Below are 27,688 nucleotides of genomic sequence, written 5' to 3'. Positions count from 1 at the left end.
ACAGACAAGCTGGAAGAAAACAACAAAAACGAAACGCTGCAGTTTCAGTCTGACCTGAAATATTTGAGTCATGTCCACATTTACAGTCTCATATCTCAAAAAAAAAAAAAGGAATCAGGAAGGAAAACAGTGACTTGAATTCAAATGAGCAGAATTTATACAACACAGACATCCTGGTTTCAACTCACCTGCCTCACTGTAGCCCTCTGCTGGTTCTTCATCCTCCATCCTCATCATCTAAAAACACCTTCAACCCTTCTCTCCGCCTCGTGTCACTCAATAACATAAAACAACCTCTTTGATTAGTTGTTCATTTATTAAATAATTTCAAGCAAGATACCATAAAAATGTGACGATTAAAGACACCAGCCTCTACCCTGATAGTGACTCTTTTTTTTTTTTTAATCCACAGACATGTTTTTGTCCAGAATATAGTGATATAAAACATTAAACTTTCATTAATCACTTACAAAGTCTACGTATTATTATTATTTTTTTTATTTTTATTTTTTTTTTACACACACCGGTTATGTTAGCTACGGGATAGATTTGTCATTGACATCACGTTCTAAAAAAACTAAATAGACAAATTTATATATTAAATGTTCAAAATCCTTCATGAAATAGCTTCAAATTTACACTCTCCAGCGTCATGTAAAATATACACAAAGTTACAAAAATCGTCCCGTCTCCTGCTACAGTCAGAAGGCCCAAAACCGATGAAATGTCTTCTGGGCTCCGGTATCTTCTTGCTTCCTCCTCCTCCTCCTCCTCCTCCTCCTCCTCCGTTCTCCTAAGGCCACACACACCTCGATTTATAATCTCATAAATTACCGTGAATCTCTTTTTGTGACTTTGTTCTGTCATCCTTGGTGTCAGCTTTTTTTTTTTTCTTTCTTTCTCTTCATCTTGAGTTTCTCTGCGTCCTTATTGCCTTTATTCCTTCCGTGTCACAACCCTGACCTCTCCTTCTTTTTTTTTTTTATCTCTGTGTCTTTTTTCTGTCTTTTTTTCCTCTCATTGGTTTTTCAGCGCGTTGATGTGAGCGCAGATCTTGAGAGCCGGTCCCAGTTTGATGTTCATGCTGGTCATCAGATGGTCCTCGGTCAGCAGCAGCAGAGCCTGACCGTCGATCTCCTGCAGCCGGAAAGCCTCGGCCACGTCGCTGCAGCCTGGACACGACGACAGAGACATGAACAGAGATTAAAGATGGTATATGATAGTCTGTGTTTGTCCTTTTCCTGTTTGAACCTGACAACACAACTGCACAACAACAGCTCCAGAAAGAAATGGTTTTACAAGATAGTTGTGGAAAAACTTGATCTGAACTCAACAAATCAAACACCAACGAGCTATCTGATCAAAGAATAAAGTGATGAAGATTACAAATCTGACCACAAATACATGTTAGAATATGACATTTTTATGTGACATTTCCTGGACACATACTGAGGCTGTTTTTTTAAATGTGTTTCTGTGATCTGAACACAAGTGGACAGCCGAGACACATCAGTTTCGTTACTGCTATGTTATTTCCTCTTGAAGGTTACGTCAGTCTGTCGCCAGACGAGTAAGACTTTTATTTTATATAGCACCTTTTTTAACACAGGTTACAAAGTGCTCTACAGTGATAAGAAAATAGGACACAAAAACCATGAAAGACACATTCAAGAACACATACAGACATCTCACACATACGAACACAGCAAGCATACAGTCATCACCAGACAAGCAAGCGCCAGATTTGTTTCCTATGAGCTAGCTAAGACAACAAACATATTTCAGTAACTAATCTACATCTACAGACTGTTCCAGCTGTTGAGATTGGCAGGACGAAGTCATTTGGTGTTGGCGCTTTGTCACAAAAGCAACAACCACATCCTGCATTGATGACGTTTACACTATAAAACATGTGGTCAAATGTGTCAAAGACCGAGTGGTTTGAGTGATTGGATCACAATGTGTTATTGTTATGATTGTTGTTATTCTCCCCCCCCCTCAACCGGTCAAAGCAGATGGCCGCCCACCAAGAGCCGGGTTCTGCTTGAGGTTTCTACCTGTTAAAGGGGAGTTTTTCCTTCCCGCTGTCACCAAGTGCTGCTCATGGGAGGAATTGTTGGGTCTGCCCTGAGATGACTTTTGTTGGGATTTGGCGCTATATAAATAAAAACTGATTGATTGATTGATTGAATGTGACTTGGTGGTTGTTTATACTTGTATTTAGTGCCGTTCAGTTGTGATCTGATCACCGGCCCCACACGGAATCTGCACCCACAGAATTCTGTCGACACCTCCACAGATTTTAAACCAATAGAGATGCTGCTTTTAAGTTTTATGTTTGAGTGTTGTGTTTTTTGCCTTTGCTGTTTTTAGAGGTTCTCAAAAGATATTTGGTGAAGTTGAGGTCAAGGGGCCTTATCAGTTATTATTTATGTATTTGTTTGTTTATGTGTTGTAGTGTTAATTGTTGGGAGATGATTAATCGTTAATGTTTTTGCAAATTAATTTTTGCTCTCTCTCTGCTCCACATTGAACATTGCATTTTAGTGGCCATGTGCATTTTATCCTGGTCGAGTTTTCCAACAAATGTTCAAACTTTGTTTTGAAGTGTTTGTGATGAAATAAAATCTCAAATTCAATGGTTCTACTAAAATCTACTAAATATTTCTTTCAGCCTGCTTGAGGTAATTTTAGGTTGTTTTAATGTATTGCGTGTGCTTATTTTTGCTCAAAACAATCTTTGTTATCTTAAATGAATGTCGTCTATCACATTACAAGCAGAAAAACATTCATCAGATTTTCATTCTGGATCACCGCTGAAAACTGTAAAAGAAATCGTGTGGGCCTGCTCATCACTCAAGACGCATTTTAAAACCGAGTGTAAACAGGGTCACTGTAGACTGCAGTCAGCCACATGTAAAATAAACCTCCAATTATATTAAAACAAGCTGACGACAGTTAATAACGGATCTTTTAACTGCTGTCATGTGACGTATTATTACTTTGTTTATTCAACAAATGTCTTGAAGGATATTAAAGCTCGTTATCAACATGTCAGGTTAAAGTGTTATTGAGGCACGTTAATGGTTGTTATTAGACTAATAAGACCTCTACGACACTGAATTTACAGATTTGTGTATGAAACCAAAGATTCGCTCTGTTGTTCCAGATGTTTCTCATATATTTCTCTCCCACTGACAGCTGGCAGTTGCAGGCATGTGTGTTACCTCACCCGGCGGTTAATTTCAACATTTTGCGAAACACTTAATTGTCTGAGTGGAGACGCTTCAAACGAGCCATCTCGATCGTCGAGCGATCGTCATCTGGTGGCGATTAAGATCCTCGAGTGGTTATAAATCAAACTGTTCCTGAGAAGCTGAATGGCGTCACAGTTACTCTACATGTGAGGTATTTGTTTTGAAGTATTAATTGATTATTTATTATCTACCTGGCAGTGTGTGTATGAAGGCGGTTACTTCCTCCACGCTCCACTGCGAGGGGGCGGGCTTGAACGTGGTCGTGGGCGTGGAGGTGGTGACGGCGGGCGCAGACGCCCTCCTCGCTCTCCGCGCCGCCCGTCGATCCATCCTGGCCGTCATGGCGACCGCAGGATCCTCCTCTCCTCCGTCGTCGTCTTCCTCCTCCTCCTCCCCTCCTCCCTCCATGTCCTCCTCCTCCTCCTCCTCTTCCTCTGCTGCCGCTACCTTCTCCTTCCCCTTCTTCTCACGGCGACCGGCGCTCCAGAGATCACGAGGCTGAAAAGAGTCACGTGACAAAAGAGGGACGAAATAATGTTTCTGAGTTCAAATTAAAACGCTAAATCACTTTCATATTGATCACCAAAGTTCACCTTTAATTATTTTGATACTTTGCCTCTTAAATTAGTTAAAATCAGCAAATTATTAACAGTTGTGGGAAAAAAGTTGAATTTTAAAGATGCAGTTCCTCAAACGGCCACTAGATGTCTGCAAAACAAACTTTCAACTGCAATGACTTGAATGACAACAAAAGTGATTTTCTATAAAAGCTTTAAAAGGTCATTTCACTATTTCTAACTTGTAAATGTATTAAGATATTATGGCTCAACTGACTGACTGGGTATATTTAGACACATGTTTGCTTGATTGACAGCTGTCTTAGCCTATCAGTAAGTCAGTCTTTCACCACACCTAAGCTCCGCCCCCCCTGAGCTCCACCTCTTTGCCCAAATTTGATGTCCTGTATCCAGAAACAAAGATGGCCGTCTCACTTCACATCCCATAACTCATGGATGCTTGTTGATCTGCTCTCCAGGCAAAGATTGAGGTGTAATCTGTGTTTTTTGACATATTTTTAGTGCACAACATAAATCTGTCTTCACATACTGATAAAACAGGTGGCTGAGAGGTAGATTATGCTGCAGCAGCAGCAGGTTAACGAGCTTCTGTGGAAGTTTATGACATTTTGACACCTTTTTCAACTTTGCAAACATTTTTTGTCACCTTTAGAGAGCAGAGTTGACTACACCCTCTGTTCTATGTAAAGGACCAAACCGCACTTTACAGCCACCTTTGAAGTCTGCAGGGGGGTGAGGACTGAGTGTTACTTCAACTTGACAAACGTTACATGCAAACGGTTTTGTTTGCATGCTACATGTAAGCTTGTTGGCAAGCTAAAGCAAGACTTTTACACTTTCTTTCTTTTGTCTGTAACTTTGTGTCTGTTTTGTGGATCAGTACGGGCGTTAAGATTACTGATGAAACAATTAGTTGATTAACTGATGAGCAGATCACCAGAAAATTACATTTAAAGTCATTTATCAAGCAAAAATGTCAAATATTCTCTGGTTCCAGCTTCTCAAATGTGAGGATTTGCTGCTTTTCTTTGCTGCTTCGTATTGTAAACTGAATATCTTTGGGCTGTTTATCTGACAAAACAAGACATTTGAATGCATCACTTTGTCTTCATGGTCCCTTTCAGTTCCTAATAATTAAGACCCGACACAGGACCCAACTAAGACCAAATGATATTCAGTCTAACCAGGTTGGATCAGGTCTCAGGGTCTCTGGTGTGTCAATATGTTGAATATCAGAGTTGATCCAAGCTGACTGTCTATCAGCTCTGATCATGTGGTTTATCATCGTCATCATCATCATCAAAACGTGTATTTTGAGGCAGATGAAGGCTGTGAAATGCAGGATGAATTATGGGTACTGCTGCTCTAGTTTGTGGAGCATCAAACTGCGACCAGTGTTGAGACCTCTACTTGTGATGGGCATTTTAATTTTAGTTTTTTTTTACATTTTGTACACTAAACTACCCTCAAAGCTTAACACACTGCAACATAAAGTGGCTATAATCAATATTTTTTATATTAATAATGTATAAAGTGTGTAATGTGTTTGGCTCGTAGTGATGAACCTACAGAGAATTATCAGAGACTCTGCAGCTCCTCTCGGCTTTACGGAGCTTTATAGTGAGTTTCAGCTCATTGTTTATCTGTCCGGCTGCAACTTTACTGTTCTGGTTCACTCTCAGCGTCTCATAGCGTCGTTTTTTAGAGAAAAAGCTGTAAAAAGCCGCTGTACACTACCTGCTCAGCACCAAACAGACACAGTTAGCTGTAGACTAGCTGGTGAACATAGTGGAGCATTTAGCAGCTAAAGAGCCAGATATTTCCCTCAGGAGTTGGTAGAGAGTAAAAACAGAAGCTAAAAGAGAGTGAATATTGGACTTACATTCACCAGGTGGACAGAAACACGACTCCACATGAATGATAATGTTGCTCCGTAACTGCTGGATGTGGAAATAAGCAACTGTTTGCTAACATGTTAGCCACAACTACTCTATAAGCTGATAATATGACAGAAGTCATGTTTAGAGACTATTCTGCTGAAAACAAGTGGACAAAAAACATCATTTCAAGCAGCTTTAACCAGATTGAAACTACAAAGGATCAAGAATAGAACCCTGAGGAACCCCACAAGTAATTATTGACATTATCAATGTGATGATCATGTTGTAACTGCTGGATGTGGAAATAAGCAACTGTTTGCTAACAAGTTCAACATATCAACTTAAAAGATGGTGTCAGAGTTGTGTTCACTATTTGTTTCTGCTGCCTCCAAACTGGACAATAAATCAGTTAATGCAGGTTTAAGTTGCCGTGTGTTGAGCTTTCAGGGCCACCATACTAAACAACTAATCAAAAAAACTAATCATTGATCAGTTATTAGTTGATTAGTTAATTGAGATAAATGTGGTTCAGGCATGTCAGTGTGAAATGTCCATTGTACTGAATTTTCACTCATGTAGGTGAACTGAAGCTGTCAGTTTGGTGTTATCTCAGTCTGCCTACCAGCCGCAGTAACAGAGGTTTCCCAGGAACTGACTCCGCCCTGTTCAGGGCTGGGCGGGGCCTCTCTGTCCGGCTGCCCGCACTCAGAGCCCGCAGACGCTTCGTCAGACGAACGTTAAACCTGACAGAGGGAGAGAGAGAAGAAGACATGTGGTGATATTTCCTCGTTCTGCTGCTTTGATTCACACTCATATCTGTCTTTAACACCTGTGTGTTTCTACATGGCCACACACCACATCCTGTCAGCACTGCTGCTCACACACACACACACACACACACACACAACATCGCCTCATTTCAAGAACTACATCTTAAGATCACATGACACATGATACACTAGCTGCCCATCCCCCTCCCCCAACCCCCCTCTTTCCATCCTCTCTTTTTATTTGTTTCTGAGGAAATGAAATCATGTCTCACCCTCGTGCACAGGAAGTGGAGCAGAAGCGTTTGGACCGCATGAAGTTGTGTGCGTGGCCTCTCTTCCCGCAGAACTGGCAGTGCAACACCGCTCTGTCCCTCTGGCCCGACTCTGTATGAACGCAAACATGTTCAAGGTCAACTGTGTTTTATCTGAGAGAGGTTAAAGATGCACGAGGCCTTCGTTCCATCTAAAAATACAAACCGCGGCAACAGAGAACAATCTGTTTATGATAGTTGTCCATCCAGGTCGTACTCGTAGTTTCCTTTTATTTCTGTGTCATCGGGCCAGTGCAACTCTTACCTTTACTTATAACACAGCACTGTATGTGCTCATGATGTAGTTATTGTTAACATACAGCAAACCAGGCCTGTTTCATGGACATTTCTGCTTCATAGATTTAGTAAACGCTGCTGAACTTCAACCTTTCAATGTCAGAGAGGTTGTTTTTTTAATGCTTTCTGGCAGCTGTGTCAGAATGTCCTTGAAGGTGTTAAACAAGTAGGGTTTAGAAAACTGTACACTGCATTTACATGGATTCAGACAGACAGTAAACAGCAAACCGGATTTCTTTTTAGTGGACGAGAGCAGGATGGTAAAATTATTTGAGGCCGGCAGAGAATATCAGTAACAACAGACGGCATTTATAGATAGACAGAATTTACAACCGGACGTTACCTAAAAACAAGAAAAGCTGACATGTGGCCGGCAAATATGTCACTTTATTCATTTATAATATTTTTACAGGCGAGAAAGTAACAATTTATATTCCCAATATGTGGTCAGTTTATCCAAATAACCTGTTTGGAAATTTGCTTCGACATTTTCAGAGTTGTTGGGGAGCCGCTGGCCGGTTCCTGCTGTCTGACTGTTCGTCTGACTGTGAACGCAGCTTTAGTCGATCAATGGAAAATTAAGTGGCAACTATTTGGATTTTCAAATAATCGCTTTAGTCATTTTTAAGCAAAATAACAGTTTCTGATGATTTAAAGCTTTTCCTTGTCATATATGATAATAAAGTGAATATCTTTGGGTTTTGGACTAAAAAAAGACATTTGAAGTCGTCACTTTTGATTCTTGGAAACTATAACGACCATTTTCACTGTTTTCTGACATTTTATAGACAAAGCGACTAATCGATTAATCAAGAAAATAATCGGCAGATTAATCAATAATGAAAATCATTCGTTCGCTCTATTTTCACTTTTACTTAAAAATGCACATTTTTCCATTTGACTTTTGTTTGATGCTTTGTTGATTATTTGATTAAGATATTGATTATTATTTAATGATAGGACCTTCACAAATACAGCTCAGAGTGCAGTGACAGTACACACACACATATATATATATATATAAATATATATGTGTGTGTGTGTGTGTGTGTGTAAAATGTGTGTGTAGGTGTGAAGAAGACTCTTACTGGTCCCGGGGTCGTCTGTGTCTCCTCCCTCCTCCTCTGAGTCGGTGGAGGGTTCAGCTTGTTTGTTTGTTTCACATTGTGTCACAGGCAGCGCTGCTTTCCCGTTGGTCCCGTTCACTTCCTGCGGTTTGGTCACCTGCTCTGGAACCAGCAGGGACGAGCGGTTCACCTGCACCATGAAAAAAGACAAGTCAACATCATCCGTTACAGACATGCAGTCTGCAAGTGTCACTGTGTTTTTATATATACAGGACTGTGCTTTAGATTCTTCTCCATAATGCAACATCATCATGGAAGCGTCTGATCAGTCCCACATTTATTCTGCAGCAGGACATAAAGGTCATAAAGAACTATCTTCATCAACAAGAAGAACAAGGAGTCCTGCAACAGATGGTGTCTGATCTCAACATCATGGAGTCAGTCTGGGATTAACATGAAGAGACAGAAGAAGAACCTGCCGAGAACCTGAAACACTGAGGAGAACTGCTGCTGGTTTAAAGACGAAGCTGCAACATATTGATTTACTTTAAGCTTCTGCTGATTAATCAACTTTGTATGCAGTTAACTACTAAGGCATCTTCAATTTACTTTTGGTGCCTCAAACTTTTGCACACTTGTGTGTCTGTACGGCTCAGCAGGTGAGAACATATCTGAGTATAAATCAGATTAAGACACAAGTCTCACTAACGAGTCAGATCAGGTCTAAAACTGGTTTAGAGATAACTGTGGGTATGAGGTCGGTCTCAGTCCTAAATTTGCAAAACTTGACTGTGCAGAACTCTGGATGGGATATAAGTGTAGCTGATGTCGGCCTGCTTTGTTCTGGATTATACTGAACGCAGCAGCAGACCCCTCGAGTGTTTTAACTGCTCTGAACTATTAAAAACATAAAAAACAGACGTGTTGACTGTAACATCAGAATCGACACCATCGATATATTTTCAGCAGCTGTTTTATTTTGGCGTCCAGCGGTCAGGATGTAAAGTTTTCAGCCCCGTGTTTGCGTACGTACAGGAAACGGTTGGAGCCCCTCCTGGATGACGAATCCCTCCACCAGGTGAGTCAGAACCTGTCGTCCCTCCGGCCACGCCTTCGGCTCCCAGGGTCCGCTCAGCGGTTGGCTGAAGCTCTCCGACTCGTCTTCCGATTGGCCGAGGAGCTCCGCCTCCGTCTCCGTCTCCGCGGCCGGGTGCTGCGACTCGCCGCCCGTCTTGTCCGCGTTCTCGGGCTCGGGCTGCGATAGGCTTAGGTCGGCCGGGTGGGCGGGCTGAGCGGGGAGGAGGGGCGGGGGGTTGTCTGCCGAGGGGACGATGAAGGGCGAGGAGGGCGGAGACTGAGAGGAGAGGCTGGACAGCGCTGGAGGGAAGACAGACAGTGAACAGTTAGCGCAATAAGATCAATAAGTTGTAAAAGTAATCACTGGGTAATCATTTTGAGATCACATCTGATTGATCAATATTTCTCAATAACCAAAGAATGAAGAGCGTCTCTAATATGGATTTAACTCCAAAGAGATTAAAACACAGTCACTGCAACAAGCTTTGAGACTTTTCTCTGCTTCATTTAAGATTTTTTAACTTTATTGACTAAATGATTTATTGATTAATTTGGAAAAAATAATCAACAGATACACAGACAGTCTGTAATCGTTCGAGTCTCAAACATTTCAGTTCATATTTCCAGTAAATCCAGTTGCTTCCTGTTGCAAACACGATGCTCAAAAACCTCGTCTTTTTATTTTGTGCTGTAAATTAATCTAAAATTAAATTAAATTAAAAATCACTGTATTATATTAATGAGTTAAAATGAATCAGGTACAATTTACTGATACATGAAGCAACACTTTGTTGTTTTTTTGTTTATATCATTAGTGCTTAAGTGTTAATTACCTAATATTAATGTTGCATAAGGTAAAGATACGATGCTGCTGGTTTTGAATGTAGTTAAACTTCAAATGATGTTTAACTGACTTCTGATCATTTTCCAGCATGTTTTATGTTTTTGAAGTTAAATTCCTTCCTTGCAGACTTTTTCTTTTTATAAAAATCAACCTGCAGAGACATGAGATCAGTTAATCAATCACACATCACAGTTCATATTTATTTTATTTTATGTCAAAGTTATATAATCTCAGTTTTTAGTCTCCTTGTTGGTGCAGGTTATGATCGAATCTTTGACATTCAGCAGCCAAAAAGGATTGATGTTAAATCCTGACTTGGACCCCGGACTGGGTAATATATTATATCAATATCGAGATATGAGACTAGATATTGTCAGTCATATTGATATGGCATAAGTGTTGTCTTTTCCTGGTTTTAAAGGCTGTATTACAGTGAAGCGTTGTCATTTTCTGAACTTACCAGACTGTTCCAGCTCTTCTATTATTTGCTTTTACTCACTAAGTCATTATATTCACATAACTGATGATTAATTATCAAACATCTGATTGTGTAAATATTTAGTGAAAGCACCAATAATCATCCCTACAATATTGTTGCAATATCAATATCAAGGTATTTAGTCAAAAATATTGTGATATTTGTTTTTTTCAGCCTTAGAAACTGAATTAAATAATATTCGCTGCTTTAGTTGATGATGATGATGCTTCATAAAACAAACAGACGTCGTGATGAAGGTACCTGACTGGTTGTCAGACTGAGTCGACATGTTCTCACAGAAGTCCTCCTGGCTCGCCGGCTGCAGGTCTCGAGGAAGCTCTGGCAGCCGCTGACTCTGGACAGATACCTCAGGGACTGGGACTGGGACTGGGACTGGGACTGGGACTGGGACTGGGACTGGGACTGGGACTGGGAGTGGAGCTGGTGCTGAGACTGGGACTGGGACAGGAGCTGGATTTTGGACAGGAACTGGAGCTGAAACGAGACCCAGGATGGGTTTTGGTTCTGTGTTGGAGTCTTTGACTGCGTCGGGCGTCGGGTTAGGATCTACGTTCTGGAACTGGTTGAGAACCGGACTGGTCGTGTTCTCAGACTGGTCCATTGCTGTCTCTCCTTCCTCTTCCTCCTCCATCTTCTTCTCCTCGCCCCTTTCTCTTTCACTCTTCTCCTCTCCCCTCTCTCTCTCACTCTGGCCTTCCTCTGTCACCTCCATCTTTTCTTCTTCTCTGCTTAGTTCGACTTCCTTCTCTTTTGGACTGACGAGGCTTCCGTCCTTCTCAGCCGCCAGCCGCTGCCGCTCCTCCTTTCCTTTCTCTCTTTGGTCATCTTTCTCCACCCGCAGGTCTTGTCCGACACGTCCCTCATCCCCGATTCCTTGTCTTACTCCTCGTCCCCTCTCTCGCTGCTCTTCGCTCTCCTTATCCTCGCCTCGTTTTTGGACCAGAGTTTGAGTTTGAGTTTGAGGCCCGGCCTGACTCGGCGGGGAGGCTGGACTCAGGAGAGACGGCGGCGAGGGCAGGGGAGAGTTTGTTTTTGGCAACGAGGGGTTTAGAGGAAGGGGGATCACGTCTTCACTGCTCAAAGTCCTCTTTGATTGGCTGGACAGCTCCGGTGACGCTACGGCCGACTGCACCGTAGCGTGGCCGTAGGTGCCAGGTTGCGGCTGGCGGCCCGAAGAGAGGGCGATGATTTGCAGCTGCCTCGCTGCGGACGGCGACGGCTCGAAATGGGAAGTAGCCGACATGGGGTTGGACACGGGTAGCGAGCTGTGCTGGGATTGGCTGGGCCCGAGCATGGTTTGGGATAACGGACAGCTCTTAGGTCCCGCCAGCGGCCTGCTGATGGGAGACGCCTGAGCGGCGGGAGCGGCGGCGATCGGCTGGAGGGTCGACGACTGCCTCGGGGACGCCGCTCTTGGAGAGTGAAGTCTGGGTCTCAGAGGGACGGCACGAACTGGGGAATAGAGAGCTGCAGAATGAGAGGAGAGAAGAAGAACTTGTGAAAAGTGCACAGACGAAGCTGTGAACTCTCGATAGTTCTTCTTCTCTCTGCAGAATGATGTATGTGCACAGTTTGTTTTCACTTTCATCTGCTGAATCTTTAACACCTGACATCACTACTAGTTTGGAGCCAATCGTGGTCCAATATTCAACTTACACAAGTGTGAAGTTGAGACTTGAAGCCTCCAGTGAACAAACACTGAGATGAACTTTACAGACGTCTTGTGTCCAGCAGGAAAACTTTTTACATTTCATAGATTCAGGATTTTTCAAACAGTTCGAGATATCATTTTTTTAAACTGGTTAACTGAATGTTTTTGTTGATAGATTTCATGAGCTGCTGGATGCTGAAAGCTGCTGATGGTGAACTAGTTACCTCGCTCACTGATGACTCACTTTAATTAAACATCTGGATTGTTTTTGGAGGCGTAGCAGCAAAAGTTATATAATTATTGTTCAGCTTTTTAGTAGAATCATATCATTTTCTCCAGTAGCAAAGAGAACCTCACATCGAAAATACAACAAGACAGATTGAAAAATATCAATCATAACATTATTTATACACCCACATCATTTAAGATAATATATGTTTATGTACAAAATTTCAGATAATATGAAAGAAAGAGTTTATGCTACAAAACTAATGTCTGATGTTTGCATTATGTCATCTCTAGATCTCTAGAATCATTTTCCATCAATCAACTAATCAATTAATTGATTAATCGCTCTATATTGCACATGTCAATATATCAGTTGGGTTCTGATTATTATACTGAAGTAATAAAAACCCCAAATCCCAGATATTTAATGGTACCACCATTAATTATAATAAAATATTTGGCACCTTTCAAAACTCTGAAGACGCCACAAAGTTAAAGAAAACACAGAAAAACGACCTCATACCTTAAAGAATCAACAGTCCAGATCTCTATGTGTTCATTTTAACATCACAAAGCTATAATTAATTAAAAAAAACTAAATATTTAGATGTCTAACGCAGCGTTTATACACATTTACCTACAATGTAGAATTGGATATTTTGGACGTTGGAAGTTTTGAGATCTTGGTTGGATTTTAAAATAAAGTTTTGTGGATTTGAACTGTGCACAGACACACAACATGTGTTTTTATAAAGGAGAGTCTGGTGGTTTAATCCTCAGCTGCTCCTGAGACACTGACGGTTCCCCAGTGGAAACCTGATTCAGGGAGTCGCCACAAAGCTTCTTCACTGTCTCTTTATGTTCATTTCATGCTTGACGCTGCCTTTCATCGTCTCTACCAGTCGTTCTCTTTGTTCAAACAAAGGAAAAAGCTAAACACTGATGCAAAAATCACGATAATTAACCCCCAGCTTTAAACATGTGAGTTTAAAGATTTATATATTGTGTGAGGGATGATAACTGTTAAACCTCAGGTCTGGTTGTAAACTCGTTAACATGTCAGCTGTTAAAAGCTGAAGAGCAAACACATTAAACTGACTGACAACAAAACAGCGTCTCAGATCTCACTGTGAGATTCTTCTTCTTCTTAAACCAGCAGTCAGGTGTCCATATGAAGAGTGAAAGAGGTTTTCCTCGCTGTAATCATTCCTCCTGTTCATACTGGATATTAAAAGATCCTTCAAATGTGCTTTCAATGGAAGTGATGGAGACCAAAATCCACAGTTTTGTGCAAAAAATGCATTTAAAAGTTGATGTGAAGCTTATATGAGGCTTCAGCAGTCTGAGTTAGTCATATCAAGTGGATATCTGACACATTTACAGTCTTTTTAGCATCAAATTCCCTCTTTTAGCATCAAATTTGTGTTTCCTCGGACAGTGTTTCCCTGTTGAGCTGCAGGTGGAAGTATAGTAACAAAAAGAGGGACTTTGGCACTAAAAAGACTGTAACGTTGAAAGATATCTACTTGATTTGACTCATTTGGATGCTGAAGCTTCATATTAGCTTCAGAAAAAGAATGTAGAGTAGTTAACATGCTAATGTTAGCTTTATTGCCAGCATAGTTATGTTAACATGCTAACATTTAGAATGCATTTAGCATGTTAGCTTTTTGTTTTGTTTATATGTGTACAGTGTTCATTTATTTCTATTTTTTCATTACATTTTATCATGTCATTCTTAACATGCATAGAGTTTGCATGGAAACATGATGCTAACATTTAGCTTGCATGCTGATGTAAGTATGTTTACAGACTAAGGATAGCATGTTAGCATTATGTCATGTATAGACTGAGTTTAGCACTGCGTCATTTTGGAAAAAAGTTGAACTTGAGCAACTTTTGCTGCAATGTAACACTAAAAAGACTGTAACGTTGAAAGATATCTACTTGATTTCACTCATCTGGACGCTGAAGCTTCATATTAGCTTCAGATAAACTTTTAAATACATTTTTGCACAGAAGGAGGACTGTGGATTTTGTCCCCCATCACTTCCATTGTAAGGTCATTATGAAGGGATCTTCTAATGGTCAGTATGAACAGGAGGAATGATTACAGCAAGAAAAACAGGTTTTAATGCTCATTTAGACACCTGACTGATGTTTTAAAACAGATTTGAAAAGGGGAAACTAGAGAGAAGTTTGTGTGACTTTGCTGCAGATTCACCACACTTTCATCTCATAATCTGACAGCCTGAAACTGATTGTGTACAATCTATCAAGGTTTTATTACAGGCATCTTGCACAATATGACGTGCAGTAAACTTACACAGTCACTAAAGGCGCCTTAAGTCATTCATCAGGCAAAGGACGCTAAATATTTGCAGGATCCAGCTTCTCCAGCTGCTTTTTGTCAGTTTAAATGATTATAAATGAAAAAAACATTTGGGTTTAGGACTGTTTTTTGAACAAAATATGCATTTGAAGCACAACCTAAGGCTCTCAGAATCTGTGATGGGCGTTTTTACACTATTGTTTGTCATTTTATAGATATACTAACTAAACAAAAATTTTAAAAATGATCACCAGCTGCAGTCTGAGTGCTGATAAAATGCAATCTTCTCCTTGTTTTTGTGACTTTATGTGTAATTGTGACACCAACTGACTTATCACTCAGCTGGCTGCACACCACAAACTCCCAGGTGAATAACTGTGTTTACTGCTAGAAGACGAACCATGTTATCTGTCTTTTGCATCTATTTTATTATTATTTTCTCCACCTGAGATATATTTATCCTCTCGTATTACTTGCAGCTCCATCTCCATATTTAGATTTTTTTTTCAGTGTTAATTAGACCTACTTGGAGGCGGGACAGAGAGGTGGCGGCTGGGCGTCGTCGGGCTCTCCGTTGCCGTGGTGCTGCTGGGCTGCGGTCGCGGCCTGAGAGGGGGGAAGAGGGGAGCGTGAGGGCGAGAGAGGGGAGGCGGGGCTGAGGAGGGGGGCTTGAGGCGGAGGGAAGGGGGGATGGTGAAAGCCCCGGGGGGAGGAGGCCTCAAGGTGAGACTCTGGAGCTGCAGAGAGGAGAGACAGAGAGAGAAGGGAGATGTACAGTTAGACCTCAAACGCACCTTTTTTTTTTTGTTTTCACATTTCAGGCTTTTTCTGCTTTGAATGGAGATGTGTTTAAGAAATATAAAAAACATACATGTACACACGGAAAGTCGTGTTTGCGTGGCTGCTCACCTGAGCGGAGGCGGGGTTAGAGGAAGGGGAAGAGTAGGAGGAGGAGGAGGAGGAGGAAGAGGAGGAAGAGGAGGACGGGGCAGGTCGCATAGCGGACGTAAGAATCAGCTGCAGGGGGAGAAGAAGGAGAGACAGAGGAAGAAGAGGAAGAGGAAGAGGAGGAAGTAAACGGAGGACAGCAGGGATTAAAGCACAGAGTTGAACCATAATCAAGCACTGAAGATGTTCATGTTTGTGTTTTTTCTTTATTTCTACTTCTGGGTCAAACTTGTAACTATACAAACATCTTATTCTGTCTTTTCCTCAAATTTATCTCTAACAGACGTTACATGATTATTGAAACTGTCAGAAAAACCAGAGCTGAAGACTTTTCAGACGTGGATTTAAGTTGGATTAAAGATTTTTGATGTGAGACTTGAAAGCAAAAACATTCAAGTCTTAAGTTTTGACCTTTTAAAAACCCTAAAAAATAAAAGAAACATCATCACTTGTCTGTAAAAAATGCTTCTGTGTTTTAAGAAATCTGGATACATTTTGTCCCCCTGATCCCTTCAATACTTTAAAAATATAATCTGTTAACACTTTAATTTAAATTCACTTATTAATCATTTATAATCAGCATATAAACATTTAATAAACGTTTATAACACACTATAATATAGTTAAACACATATAAGGACATTTAAAGTGTTTGTTAATGAATTACTTCATCAATACTTATATCATCAATACATATTTTACATATCCAACACTCTGCTTTTTATATTATTATGTGTTTTATTATATTGTAATTTATAAACACTTATAGGCGCCAACAGGACAAATACATACAAATACATTAAAAACACTTATATTTGCATACAATTACATTATTGTGTTTTATAAACCATTCATTAAATGCTTATTTAATGCTTATAAATGCTAAATGGGGGAACTTAAAATGAAGTTAATATCTGCATAAAAGCTGCTACACAAACAGTTTATTTTTCTTTCTCTTTTATTACTGTTATCATCATTCCTACAATTTTGAAGAGTTTGTTTTGGAGGACGTTGCTCCCCGAGAGGTTTATCCTGATCGTAAATTTAAACGATTATTACTGTTATTATATAGTCATTATTATATACTGCTAAAATAAAACTACAGTCTGCTCAGTTTTCATGGATTTTTCTGGTCTGTTGTTCGACGTCTGAGCTTTAAACGCTCACTTTAAACATGTTGTCGAGCAGAAAACTCGGCGTTCAACAGCGTTCATACTTCCTACATAACCTGAATGTAGCATGAAACTCTTGACCGTTACACTCCCTACTACTCCTTCCCATCACCAGCTCATTTGATTACCGCTAATCTGTCCTGCCGCTGCTGCCAGAACTGGATGTGAAATCTATGTAAATGTGGGGTTTGTGTGTGTGTATCTATGTTTACCATCTGAGCTCTAAGCAGCACCTGGTCTTGGCCCGACCCTTTGAGACCTTTCCCTAGGAGCAATGTCTGCTGGGATACCCTCTGCCTGACAGGGGTGGGGCTCTGATTGGCTCGCACAAGACCAGGTGTGCCAACAGGATGAGCCTGTGATACCTGGAACAAAAGGGAAAGAGAGGAGAAGAGAAGAGAGGAGGGAAGCAAACCAGTAAAAGAGCTTTAGAGCGAGGTCGTTGTCTTGTTACATATCTAGAAAAGCAGTGTGTGTGTGTGTGTGTGTGTGTGTGTGTGTGTGTGTGTCTGTGTACAAAGGGTGGAAACCCAAAGAGCAAACAAAGGAAACTGCTGTTTTGAATAAAGTTTTAAAGACGTCCAAAACTGTCCGTGAACAATAACTGTCACATTTAAATGAGGTTTAAAGGAAGTGACTGCTGTCTATGAAACATACCTCTGACATTTCTGCACCGAAAGATGCTCGATTACATCAAAACACATATTATTATTATTACAGATGTTTTTGTAGTCGCATCACAATGAGGGTCAGTTCAGGTCGGCTAGTTCAGTTGGTGCGATTTAAAGGAACAATCCACCGGAAATCTATCTTTTGAGTAGAGCTGTAATGTTTATTATCTCAATTAAGTGAGTCAAAAAAATGTCAACAATTTGCCAGAATTCAGACTAATGATCCAAAAACCTCAAATATTATATATATATATAAATATATATAAAATATTATTATATTTATTATCAAAGAAGACTAAAGAATAAAAATAGTTTTGCTTAAAACTGACCTAAAAATGAATTATCAAGATTGTTGCAGATACGTTTTCTGTCAATTAGCAAATCAATTATCTCCTCTGACAATATTTTTGATGCTAAAGTCGTCATTAAAATTCTACTTTTTTACTTAATGCTGCAAAAATAACAAAATATAAGAAAATCATTGAGTGAAATTTATCTCTTTGACTTTCTTGTCTAAGTTTTACTAATTATTGGACAATTTGACGGTTTTCAATGTCTGATGAACTTTGATATAAAGTAGAACTTCATTTCCCATAATACACTGCAACAACTTCCTCTTTTCTGTTAGCTGCAGCTAAGCTAACCTCTCAAACAAAGAATTACACCCTGTTTTCAAATTTTAATGACATAATTAAAGGGAAGCAGTGATACAGTACGTGATGCTGTTAGTTTTCTGTCGATTGACGTTTTGATTAATCACCAACTTGTTTGAGCTCTACCTCTGATTATCAAACATTTACAACCTGTAGGCTTGAAAGGCGGCGCTAATAAGATTGTAGCTCGCTGCGTCGATAGGCGCAGTCAGTCTGGATTCACAGCAGTTTTAAATAAACTAATTCTCAGTCACGTTATTGCCTCCTCAAAGCTCCGCAGCTCCAACTTAATAAGCACATTTAATGATTTATTGGTGAAGCTACATTTGTTTAGCAGCATACAGATGACTAGCAGAGAAGAGGATTATGCTGCAGGAAGGGTTCTGTGGATGTTTTTTTGTTTGCTGGGACTCATTATAAGACATTGTAACTGCTGCTAATTAAACCTTCAGGCAGTGCGTGTTTGATGCTGTGCAGCATTCCTGTAATCATGTAGAAACTTATGGTGAAAAATGCACTTAAATAACATCTCTGACAGTGACAGATAGTTGTTGTTTTTCATTATGTTGCGTCTTTAAGTAGAGATGAAATAAGTAGCAGCAACACCTACACTGTCTGTCTATGTGTTTTTATGTGAGGCTCACAGTTTCAGCTATATGTTTTTTTCTCAAAGCAATCAAAGACAAACACGTGTCACCGAAGGCTACGGATGTAACAGATACTCAGATGAAAGCAAACAGAGAGGAAACTGTAACCCCAAACATTCAGATGCACACAGACACTGACCCAGGCGGCTCTGCTCCGGTCTGAGAATCACCTGCACCCGACATTTACTGTATAACAGTAACATCCTCTAGTTTGACAAGGAAGCTGCTACTTCAACATGTCAACATATAGTTTAGATATTTTATAAATAAGAACTGTTACATTCATGTTCAAGAAAAGCCAGTAAAGTTTATAACAGATGCTTCTTGGTTTGCTGTTATCTGATTGGATGTAGAGCTGCAACAATTTGCCAACTATTTTTATATTTGAGTCATTTAAAAAATTCTCTGGTTGCAGCTTCTTAAATGTGAATATTTTCTGGTTTCTTTAGTCGTCTATGACAGTAAACTGAAGATCTTTGAGTTGTGGACAAAACAAGACACTTTAGTTTGGATCTTGGACTTTGAGAAACAGTGATTGACAGTTTTTTTTTTACCATTTTCTGACATTTTATGGACCAAACAACTAATTGATTAATCAAGGAAATATTTGATGGATTAAATGATAACGAAAAGACAGTGACAGAGAGCTTCGTCGTCATTGTTAAGGCTGAATATTGTCTGAAATTTCAATACTATTACCAATAAAATACATTGATTTCAGTACCAATACTAAATTGATGCTTTTTTTTCAATACCTCGCTTTGAGGAAAAGACTAAAAACCTTTTTTATACTTCTCAAACGTTGGATGTTGTTTAAACACAACATGTTTTCAAAACCCCAAATATTAAGTTAAAGAAGACTAATAAAAAAACAGAAATTCACTAAAATTCATAAATATTTGGCATTTTTGCTTAAAAACTGACCTGAAAAAAATTAATCGCTTATCAAGATTGTTGCAGATGGACTAATCAATTAATTCTCCCGACACTGTATTCATCATTGAAAATTCTACTTTTCACTTAATGCATCAAACTTAACAAAATTTACCACTTTGACTTACCTGTATATGTTTTAACCAATAAAGTTTTCAATGTCTGATGAACTTTGATATCAGCAGAACATCATTTCCCATAATACACCTGACACAACATCCTCTCAGCTCTTCTTTTTCTTGTCTTAGAGAGTAACTCAATGTTTTGGAGACATAATGTGAAATTAAAGGAGAAGCAGTGATATATTATGTGATGATGTTCGATCATATGGATGAAGTTTATGTAACGTGTGTGGTGCGTCAGTTACCTGTCTGCCAGGCGGACTGGCTGGAGTATGAAAGGGCGTGATTGGTGTGGAGGTCGGCGTGGATACAGGCCTTGTGTTCCCATTGGTTAGGGTGGTGGAGGTCTTGGTTGACAAGGTGGCGTTGCTGTGCGTTGCAGAGGAAGAAGTAGAAGAAGAAGAGAGGAGGGGCGAGGAGGTGGTGGCTACAATAGAGGAGGAGGAGGAGGAGGAGGAGGAAGAGGAGGTCTGTGTTGTAGGTGACGTTTTGGAGACGCCCGTCGCGGAGGGAAGGATCGGGCGAGAGTACGTGCGGAGGGCGGGGCTTCCTGTGGAGGTGAGTTTAGGGGGAGTCGGGACGAGTATGTGGGGAGAGGGAGAGCCGGCGACGGCGGCCGCCACCTTCGGGCCGTGGGTCGCTGTGACGGAGGGAGCCGGGGTGAGAGGAGGGGGAGGGGAGGAGGTGGTGGGCGTTAGCGTCGGCGCCGGGGAGTCCAGGAGCATCGGGTTGGGAGTGAGCCGAGGAGGGGTGGGGGTCACAGGTGTGGAGGAGAGGTCCGGGCCGGCGGTGGAAGCCTGAGGGCTGGTGGTGCCATTGGTGGCCTCTCCGAGTTCTGATTGGCTCTGCCGAACCAGCTCCCTGTCCATCCTTCAACGCTTTAGCACACTGAGATAGAAAGATAGATAGATAATACAGATAAATAGATAGTTTACCATGTTTATGCTGGTTTATCATGTCAACATGGAATAAAGGTTCCCAGCAGGAATCGATCCAAGGAGCTACAACCGTTGAAAAGTCAGCAGATCAAAGTTATTACAGTTCATCCTCTGGTAACCAGGAATGTGTCCAACAGAGATATTTCAATAAAGACCTAAAAACCTCACAGTGGTGCTGGAGGAAAAGTCAGCAGGATTCATCATCTGGGAACCACGAATGTTTGAGCCAAACCACCGAGAAGATGTTCAGATATATCACAACCCTTTGACCTGCTGGTGGCTCTAGAGGATCCATCCTCTGGGGAACATGAACGTCTATTCATAATATTTCATAACAATCCGTCTCATAGTCAGTCTGGACCGCAGCGGTGGACAGACTGACTGACTGACTGAATGACGGACATGGCCGCTCCGCTAGTACGGCTAAAAATAATATCTGCAGGATCAGTATCTGACCTTGTTAGCTGGTTCAAGTATCGGCCAGACGTGACCACATTAAATACAGGTTCTTTGTCAATGCAGTTACATGAAGTCATAGTCAGTTTGTGTCGCCGCAGTAATCTCATGTTACCTCATAAAAACATGCAGGCAGTGAGATACACGGGTTTTAAATGTGGGAAAAGAGAAACGCTGGTATCAGATCTGTATCTGGTCTCAGGCTATTTTGTATGTGGTGGGGCTTTTTTCTGGGAATTCGGGGGCTTCGAAGCTGATTCCAGTATTTTTAGACCCAATATGTTTCCACCACGATTCAGTGTTTACCCACAACTATTTAATTCCTGGCAGCGTGGAAACAGGAAGACCTTCATGCTGAGAAATAAAATGCAATTTTATAATGTAAACGTACTTTCTTAATAATGTTCCCAGGAGGTCTTCTGGAAAGAACAGATGTAATTTAGTACTAATTATTATAAAGGACAGGAGGACTGTGCTCAAAGGAAACTACTGAATAAAACTTGCAAAAAGTAATTGAACATCTAACTAAGAAAAATCTACGTGATTAAAAATGTATTTTTAATCTGAATATTTTAATTTAGAGTTTAGAGATCAGCTCACCTGCACATCTGACCTTAAAAACAAAGACAACGCAATAACAAGGAACCTCAGATGAAACTAAAACAAATATTTTATCAAACTAGACTGTAGGTCCACACCTACAGAAAACCAATATTAGCTTTTTGCATATGAACAAAGAAGACTGACAGATTGAAAACAGTCCTTTCAGGAGACGATAATGTGTTGTCACTGATGCTACAGGCCGACATCACAACGATACAGATACTGCTGACTGTACTTTCACCGGACCGACTGACATGCGACACCGTTACTATCAACTACAGTTTGTGTGTTTTGGATCGGAGCCATGGCAGCAGGTAATCCGACAAAGGAAACTGAAAAATCAGCATAATATTCCTGCGGGGAGTCACTCTTTATCCAAACCAGACCTGGAGAGACATTTACATGCTTTTATCACCTGTGAAACGGACCATAGTGATGGATGGTCGTCGCTCTGGTCTTCCTCACACGACTGACGGACGGTTGAAGCTCATTCAGAGTCTTTTAGTTTAGGAAGTCTAGAATAGAGTTCAAGGTGCTTCTGCTTGTCTGTAAAGCTCTACATGACCTTCCTCCGTCATATATGTTAGACTGGATTTTTTATATTTCTCTCGTTTGGATCCAAACCAACAATTAACTGATCTACTAACAAGTATTGTGTGTCTATCAAAGCTGATATATCTGATTAAAAACACGTCAGTGAGTCACATCGCTGCACTGGGTCACATGTTCCTTCATCGTGAAGAGTTTGGTCACGTTAGTTTGTTTAGAAACGGCTCCAAAGACTAATAACAGCATCATGTTTTCAGTCTCCAGAGAGTAGTTCTGTGTACGGCAGACGATAATCTGCATTTAATCAACGGCTGCAACTAACGATTATTTTCATTTTCTGTTAATTTGATGATTATTTTCTCAATTACTTGATTTATTGGTTGGTTTACAAAACGACTGAAAACTGTGAACATCACAGTTTTCTTAAAGTTGACGCCAATTTACTTTCACACGAGACGGAGAACAGCGAATCCTCACAAACAACAAACTGGAACTGAGACATTTTCTACTCGACAACAGGCGGAAACAATTAACTGATGATCAAAATAGTTGCCAAATATTTTTCTGATCCTTTGAAACTGAACAATTTATGTGCGAGTCTTCCTACACACTTGTTGTGAACGGATATCATTATTACTATTATCATTATTTACTTTATTCTCTTCTCTTCTTATTATTATTCTTTTAATCTTAAAAGATTTTAAAGAGAAGTGAAGCACATTGAGTTTTCTCCTGAGTATGAAATGTGCTACATGAATATATATGTAAATACAGTATATATATAGTATACTGTAGTCTTACTACAGCTGACAATTATGTGACTGAATACTAAGTTACTAATGACCTTGAAATACTTTTTTCTTCTAGTATCACTACAACACATTCATAATAGTCTTAGTGCAGTAGTGTCTCAGTTTATAGTGATGTCACATGTACACTGTTTATTTGTAAGGCTGCAACTCACAATGATTCAGTTAATCACTTTTAGAAAATAGTGAAAAACGTTTGTTATAATTTTGAAGTATTCAGATTACTTCAGTTTACTATCATGTGCTGTTTGATACATTTAAGAGACTGAAAACAGACATTAATGCATGAAAAATAACAAATGATTAACTGATCATCAAACAGTTGCAGATTCACTTTCTGTCAATCGACTAATCGACTAATCAATGAATCAATGAATCGTTGCAGCTCTCAGATGTGTGAAGTATTGACCTGAAATGTGATATAAGATTAGAAATGTTATGACCTGATATAGCTGCAAAAACACACTAAACAGAACCTCATTGATACTACATTACTACAGCCTGATGTTAGCAGTTCATCATCTGATACTGATGCATTTCCAGCCTTCATCAGAGCAGCAGCTCCTCCTCCTCCTCCTCTTATAGAACAACCATCCACAGGTGTGCAGGAGGAGATCCTGACTTCTGTCTCCATAATGAACAATAATATAAAATAGACACTTTTCACCATAAAGATACAAACATAAACTGCATTACTCTGGATATAGTTAAACTCAGCAGTTATAATCTTACATTTGACTTTTATATACAGAGTTTCATCTCTACAATGTGGTTTCAGAGTGGATTTTTAACATTAAGGTGTAATGTACAGTATGATTGTGTCCTTTTTAGAGCTGAAAAGATCAGTCAGTCAGTTGATGAGCAGGAAAATAATCAGCAACTGTTTTGATAATTGATTAATCGTTTTAGTAATTTGTCATTCAAAACTGTGGGGCTGCAACAGACAATTACTTTCATTATCATTTAATCTGCCGATTATTTAAACAAGTCTATGAAACTTTGCATTCACAGTTTCTCAGAGCTCGCTGTGATGTCTTCAATCTGCTTGTTTTGTCTGACAGTTCAAAAACCTTCAGATATGACGAAGGAAAAATGCAAATCTTGAAACGTGAGAAGCAGAAACAAGAAAGTGAAATTATTAGATTATCAAAATAGTTGCTGATTAATTTTCTGGTGACTGACTCATCGAGCCGCAGCTCTACAAAAACGCTAAAATCTGCAGGTTTCGGTTTCTCAGAGGTGAAAATTGTCTGAATTGTTTGCTTTTCTTTGCCATAAATCATTGTCAATTTAATACTTTTGGGGTTTTTGGACAATTTGTCAGACAAAACAAGCGATTTGATGACGTCACTTTGGCCCCTGAGAGAGTGTGATGGGCATTTTTTCACTATTTTTTGACATTTCATAGATTATATAATTAATCAAGTATAAAAGAATAATTGATAGTGAAAGTATTAAATAGTTGCAGCCTTAATCCTTTAGGAGTCATTAGAGGTCATAACCTCTCTAAACACCTGAGGATGACTGCTTATTCTCTATAGAAGGAGGAAGAAACCATGAGTTTGTTTTTGTGTTTTTAGAAAAGTTATCGTCACTTTAGCAGAGAACATAATTCAGATAATGCAGCTATAAATAGGTTTTGTACGGTCATAATCAACAGGAAAGGAGTTTTGGAGCCCAAAGTGTGGCCTGGGGAACCTCAGGGGGTCGCACTGTGGGTTCAGGAGGTCCCCATGCCAAAAGAGGATCACCATAAATGTGACTAGAGTGTGATTATCTGAAAGGACGAGGATTCGTGGTGGCGGTTACCTCCCTGCTGCTCTAACGGCACAGCAGCTGTGGTCGTGGGAGGAAATTTTGGACAGAATCTTATCAAAAAAAAAGGAGGTTTCTGTTTTAAATGGAGGCTCAGTCAACAGCCTGAACTCTTAACACGCTAAATTCACGCATCATCACCACGCAAGCAGCAGGTGCGACTCCACGCACAGCGGGCAGATGCTGACATCTGGCCCGCAGCCTGTAAACTGTGGTCTCACTTGTTCCTGCAGACGTATCGGCGATGATAGTAATTAGACACAGTACGAGTCGGTGTGACAGTTAAGCCAGAGATCACGCATGTGACTATCAAAAAAAAAAAAAAAAAAAAAAAAAAAAAAGAGAGAGAGAGAGAAAAAAGATGGAGACGGGCCTTCACAGGGAACAAGTCTCACGATAATAACATTTGGGAAATTGTCGACGTTCTGCGTAAAGCTCGCTGCTCACCTACCTCCTGAAATCGTCCTGCAGCTTATTCCCGGTGTCCTCCATCCGAAAGTGAGCGCATGTTTGGAAAGTCTGAGGCAGTGTTATCTGATGAACGGGTCTGGGTTTTTTCAGCAGGGTCGACAGGCTGAAATGGGCGTGTGTGAAGCCTCACTTCCTCGTCTGACAGCGCAGGGTCTGCTGTGAAGTGCGCGTCACCCTCCCCCCAGACAATAATTACACCAGCCTCACCTCTGATTATCTGCCTTTTAGCCCCTGCAGAGAGGAGGGGGGAAACGCAAAGTTGCAATGCAACACAGGCCCGTTTGTGATGTGCATGGGCTTGTGTGTGTGTCGCACTTTGTTTCTGGTTTCATCACATCCCGGGATTTTCCCGCGGAGCAGTCCGTAAATCCAGCATCCAGAGCGGGGTTGGTTCCCCGCCGCTCTCCGGTGTACCGCCGCAGTCACACCTGCCGGGTCTGAGGTGGGAATCAGCCCGGCTCGGGGCCACAGTGTTGCGGCTGCGAGGGGCCTGGTCAGTCCGCTGGTGGAGAAATGCAATGGAAGGCAGTTTTTACAGGGCGACAGAGGCGAGACAGCACCACTCAGAGCTCAGGAGGACCGCAGAGACTCTCTATACTACATCCAGCTGCACCACGTTACTGCGCTCAGTCACACATGACTTATTACTGTGGAACAGTATAGCACACTTCCTCATGTAATGTCACATACTTCTACTGCACTGAACGTGGGGTGAAATCAGGTCATTTGGGACTTTTTTTTTTTGGTAGATTAGCAAGAAAAACAGTGTTACTATGACAACCTGTTATGGATCTGTGCTATATTTCTTTAAAGAAAATATGTTGCCAAGTAAAATATTTTAGAAACTTTGGCCCAACTGATATATCGGTCAGCCGATATTATGAGCTGCTGTTATCAGATATATCAGTATCAACGTATATGTTGTCCGATATGCGCCAATATATATATTTTTAAGTTATATAGGCAGCATTTTATGTATATTTGATCCTTTTTCTGAATTCAAGTTTAATATATATGCACTCACGTTTTTGTTTGTTCAGTGTTTTTTTATTTATAGTTAATTATAATTATTTAATTCCAAGTAAATGTAGTGTTTCAGAACACTGACGTCATTTTATACAATAATGTTTATTGTTAAACTGTAAAATATGCTGCCTCCATTACGTATCTTTGTCACTAGTGTTTGATAACCACATTTTAGGGATCATTGCAAAAAAATGTGTGTTTCTGTATATATAAGATTATCAGCCAATATATTGATATTGGAATATTGGTATTGGTATCCGTCAGGTCCTTCTTCAAACACATCAAGAACATCTTCCTCACTCTGATGACATGTTCAAGTGAAATGGGTCAGTCACTGATGGTTAAAAAGGGCACCAAACAATTCAGCTTAATTTAAGAACAGTTGTATTTCATGTTTGTTTGTTTGTTTTTATAAAATGGTTAAATCCATTTATCATTTTATAGGTCACTCATTATGGCACTTTGTAGTCTGCAAACATGCTAAAATGTCCCATTTTAGCTTTTTTTTTTTAATTCAAAACTGTTTCCCACAAAAAGTAAAGTGTATTGTGAAAATATTTTGATTATAAGTCAAACAGCTAATAAAATGCAACGTCCAACAACCATTTTTGCTGTTACCAAAGAGAGAACTTCAACATGCCACATGGCTTTACCTTCCAAGTTCTGGGTTTAGGCTCCGCCCATTCTCTCTGACCAATCAAAATGATAGTTTCATTTAAGGGACATTTGTTGCAACAAGGCAATAACATGTGTGGTGATTGGCTGCTAACATTTAAAGTGGCCAAGATGTAAAACCTTATTTGTCCCATTTTACCTGACTTCACTCTAAGTATTTCTATTTTATGCTTCCTTCTATACGTCACCACATATCAGAGGGGAAATTCTTACTTTTGTGATGACCCAGCTGTTTGCTGTGCTGTGCAATATTATTCAACTGTCTGTTTGTTTTGTTCACAGGTGTGTCATCAGCTGGGTGTTCCCAGGTTATCAAGTTCATACTGCAGTTAACCGTTCTCTCTCTCTCTCTCTGCTCATCACTACAGGCATCTGGTTTGGTTTAAGTCATGTTGCCTTAGTTTCTTTT

At 40.2% G+C, this 27,688-nt stretch overlaps 1 protein-coding gene across 4 annotated transcripts; it reads right to left on the bottom strand.

The window, feature by feature from the left end:
* Nucleotides 1-1,002: 1,002 nt before the first annotated feature.
* si:ch211-230g15.5 (polyhomeotic-like protein 2) lies at nucleotides 1,003-26,331 on the bottom strand. Of its 4 annotated transcripts, XM_042399820.1 has the most exons (12): nucleotides 25,559-26,331; nucleotides 20,183-20,825; nucleotides 17,124-17,276; nucleotides 15,701-15,808; nucleotides 15,318-15,528; nucleotides 10,821-12,047; nucleotides 9,194-9,537; nucleotides 8,182-8,350; nucleotides 6,758-6,869; nucleotides 6,338-6,458; nucleotides 3,449-3,755; nucleotides 1,003-1,172 (listed from the first exon to the last, which is right to left on the bottom strand). In XM_042399820.1, exons 2-12 carry the CDS (start codon nucleotides 20,804-20,806, stop codon nucleotides 1,018-1,020), a joined length of 3,531 nt encoding a protein of 1,176 aa, XP_042255754.1. In that variant the 5' UTR covers nucleotides 20,807-20,825; nucleotides 25,559-26,331; the 3' UTR covers nucleotides 1,003-1,017. The 4 variants fall into 4 exon arrangements, with proteins under 4 accessions (XP_042255754.1, XP_042255752.1, XP_042255751.1 ...); XM_042399818.1 differs by lacking the exon at nucleotides 15,701-15,808 and having other exon boundaries at nucleotides 25,555-26,331; XM_042399817.1 differs by lacking the exon at nucleotides 15,701-15,808.
* Between the last annotated feature and the right edge of the window lie 1,357 nt (nucleotides 26,332-27,688).

Source organism: Thunnus maccoyii, chromosome 21 (genome assembly GCF_910596095.1).
Source record: "Thunnus maccoyii chromosome 21, fThuMac1.1, whole genome shotgun sequence".
NCBI classification, from domain to species: Eukaryota; Metazoa; Chordata; class Actinopteri; order Scombriformes; family Scombridae; genus Thunnus; species Thunnus maccoyii.
The sequence above is the reverse complement of the archived record's forward strand: the minus strand, read 5'-3'. Positions and strand labels throughout refer to the sequence as shown.

Bases quoted from the DNA above. Each gene is read 5' to 3' on its own strand.
- si:ch211-230g15.5 (XM_042399820.1), bottom strand. From the start codon at position 20,806: ATGGACAGGGAGCTGGTTCGGCAGAGCCAATCAGAACTCGGAGAGGCC. The intron at 15,529-15,700 runs GTGAGCAGCCAC...TCCTCTCTGCAG, and splicing joins CTAACCCCGCCTCCGCTCAG to CTCCAGAGTCTCACCTTGAG. The intron at 8,351-9,193 runs GTACGTACGCAA...TTCATGGTGCAG, and splicing joins AGGGGCTCCAACCGTTTCCT to GTGAACCGCTCGTCCCTGCT.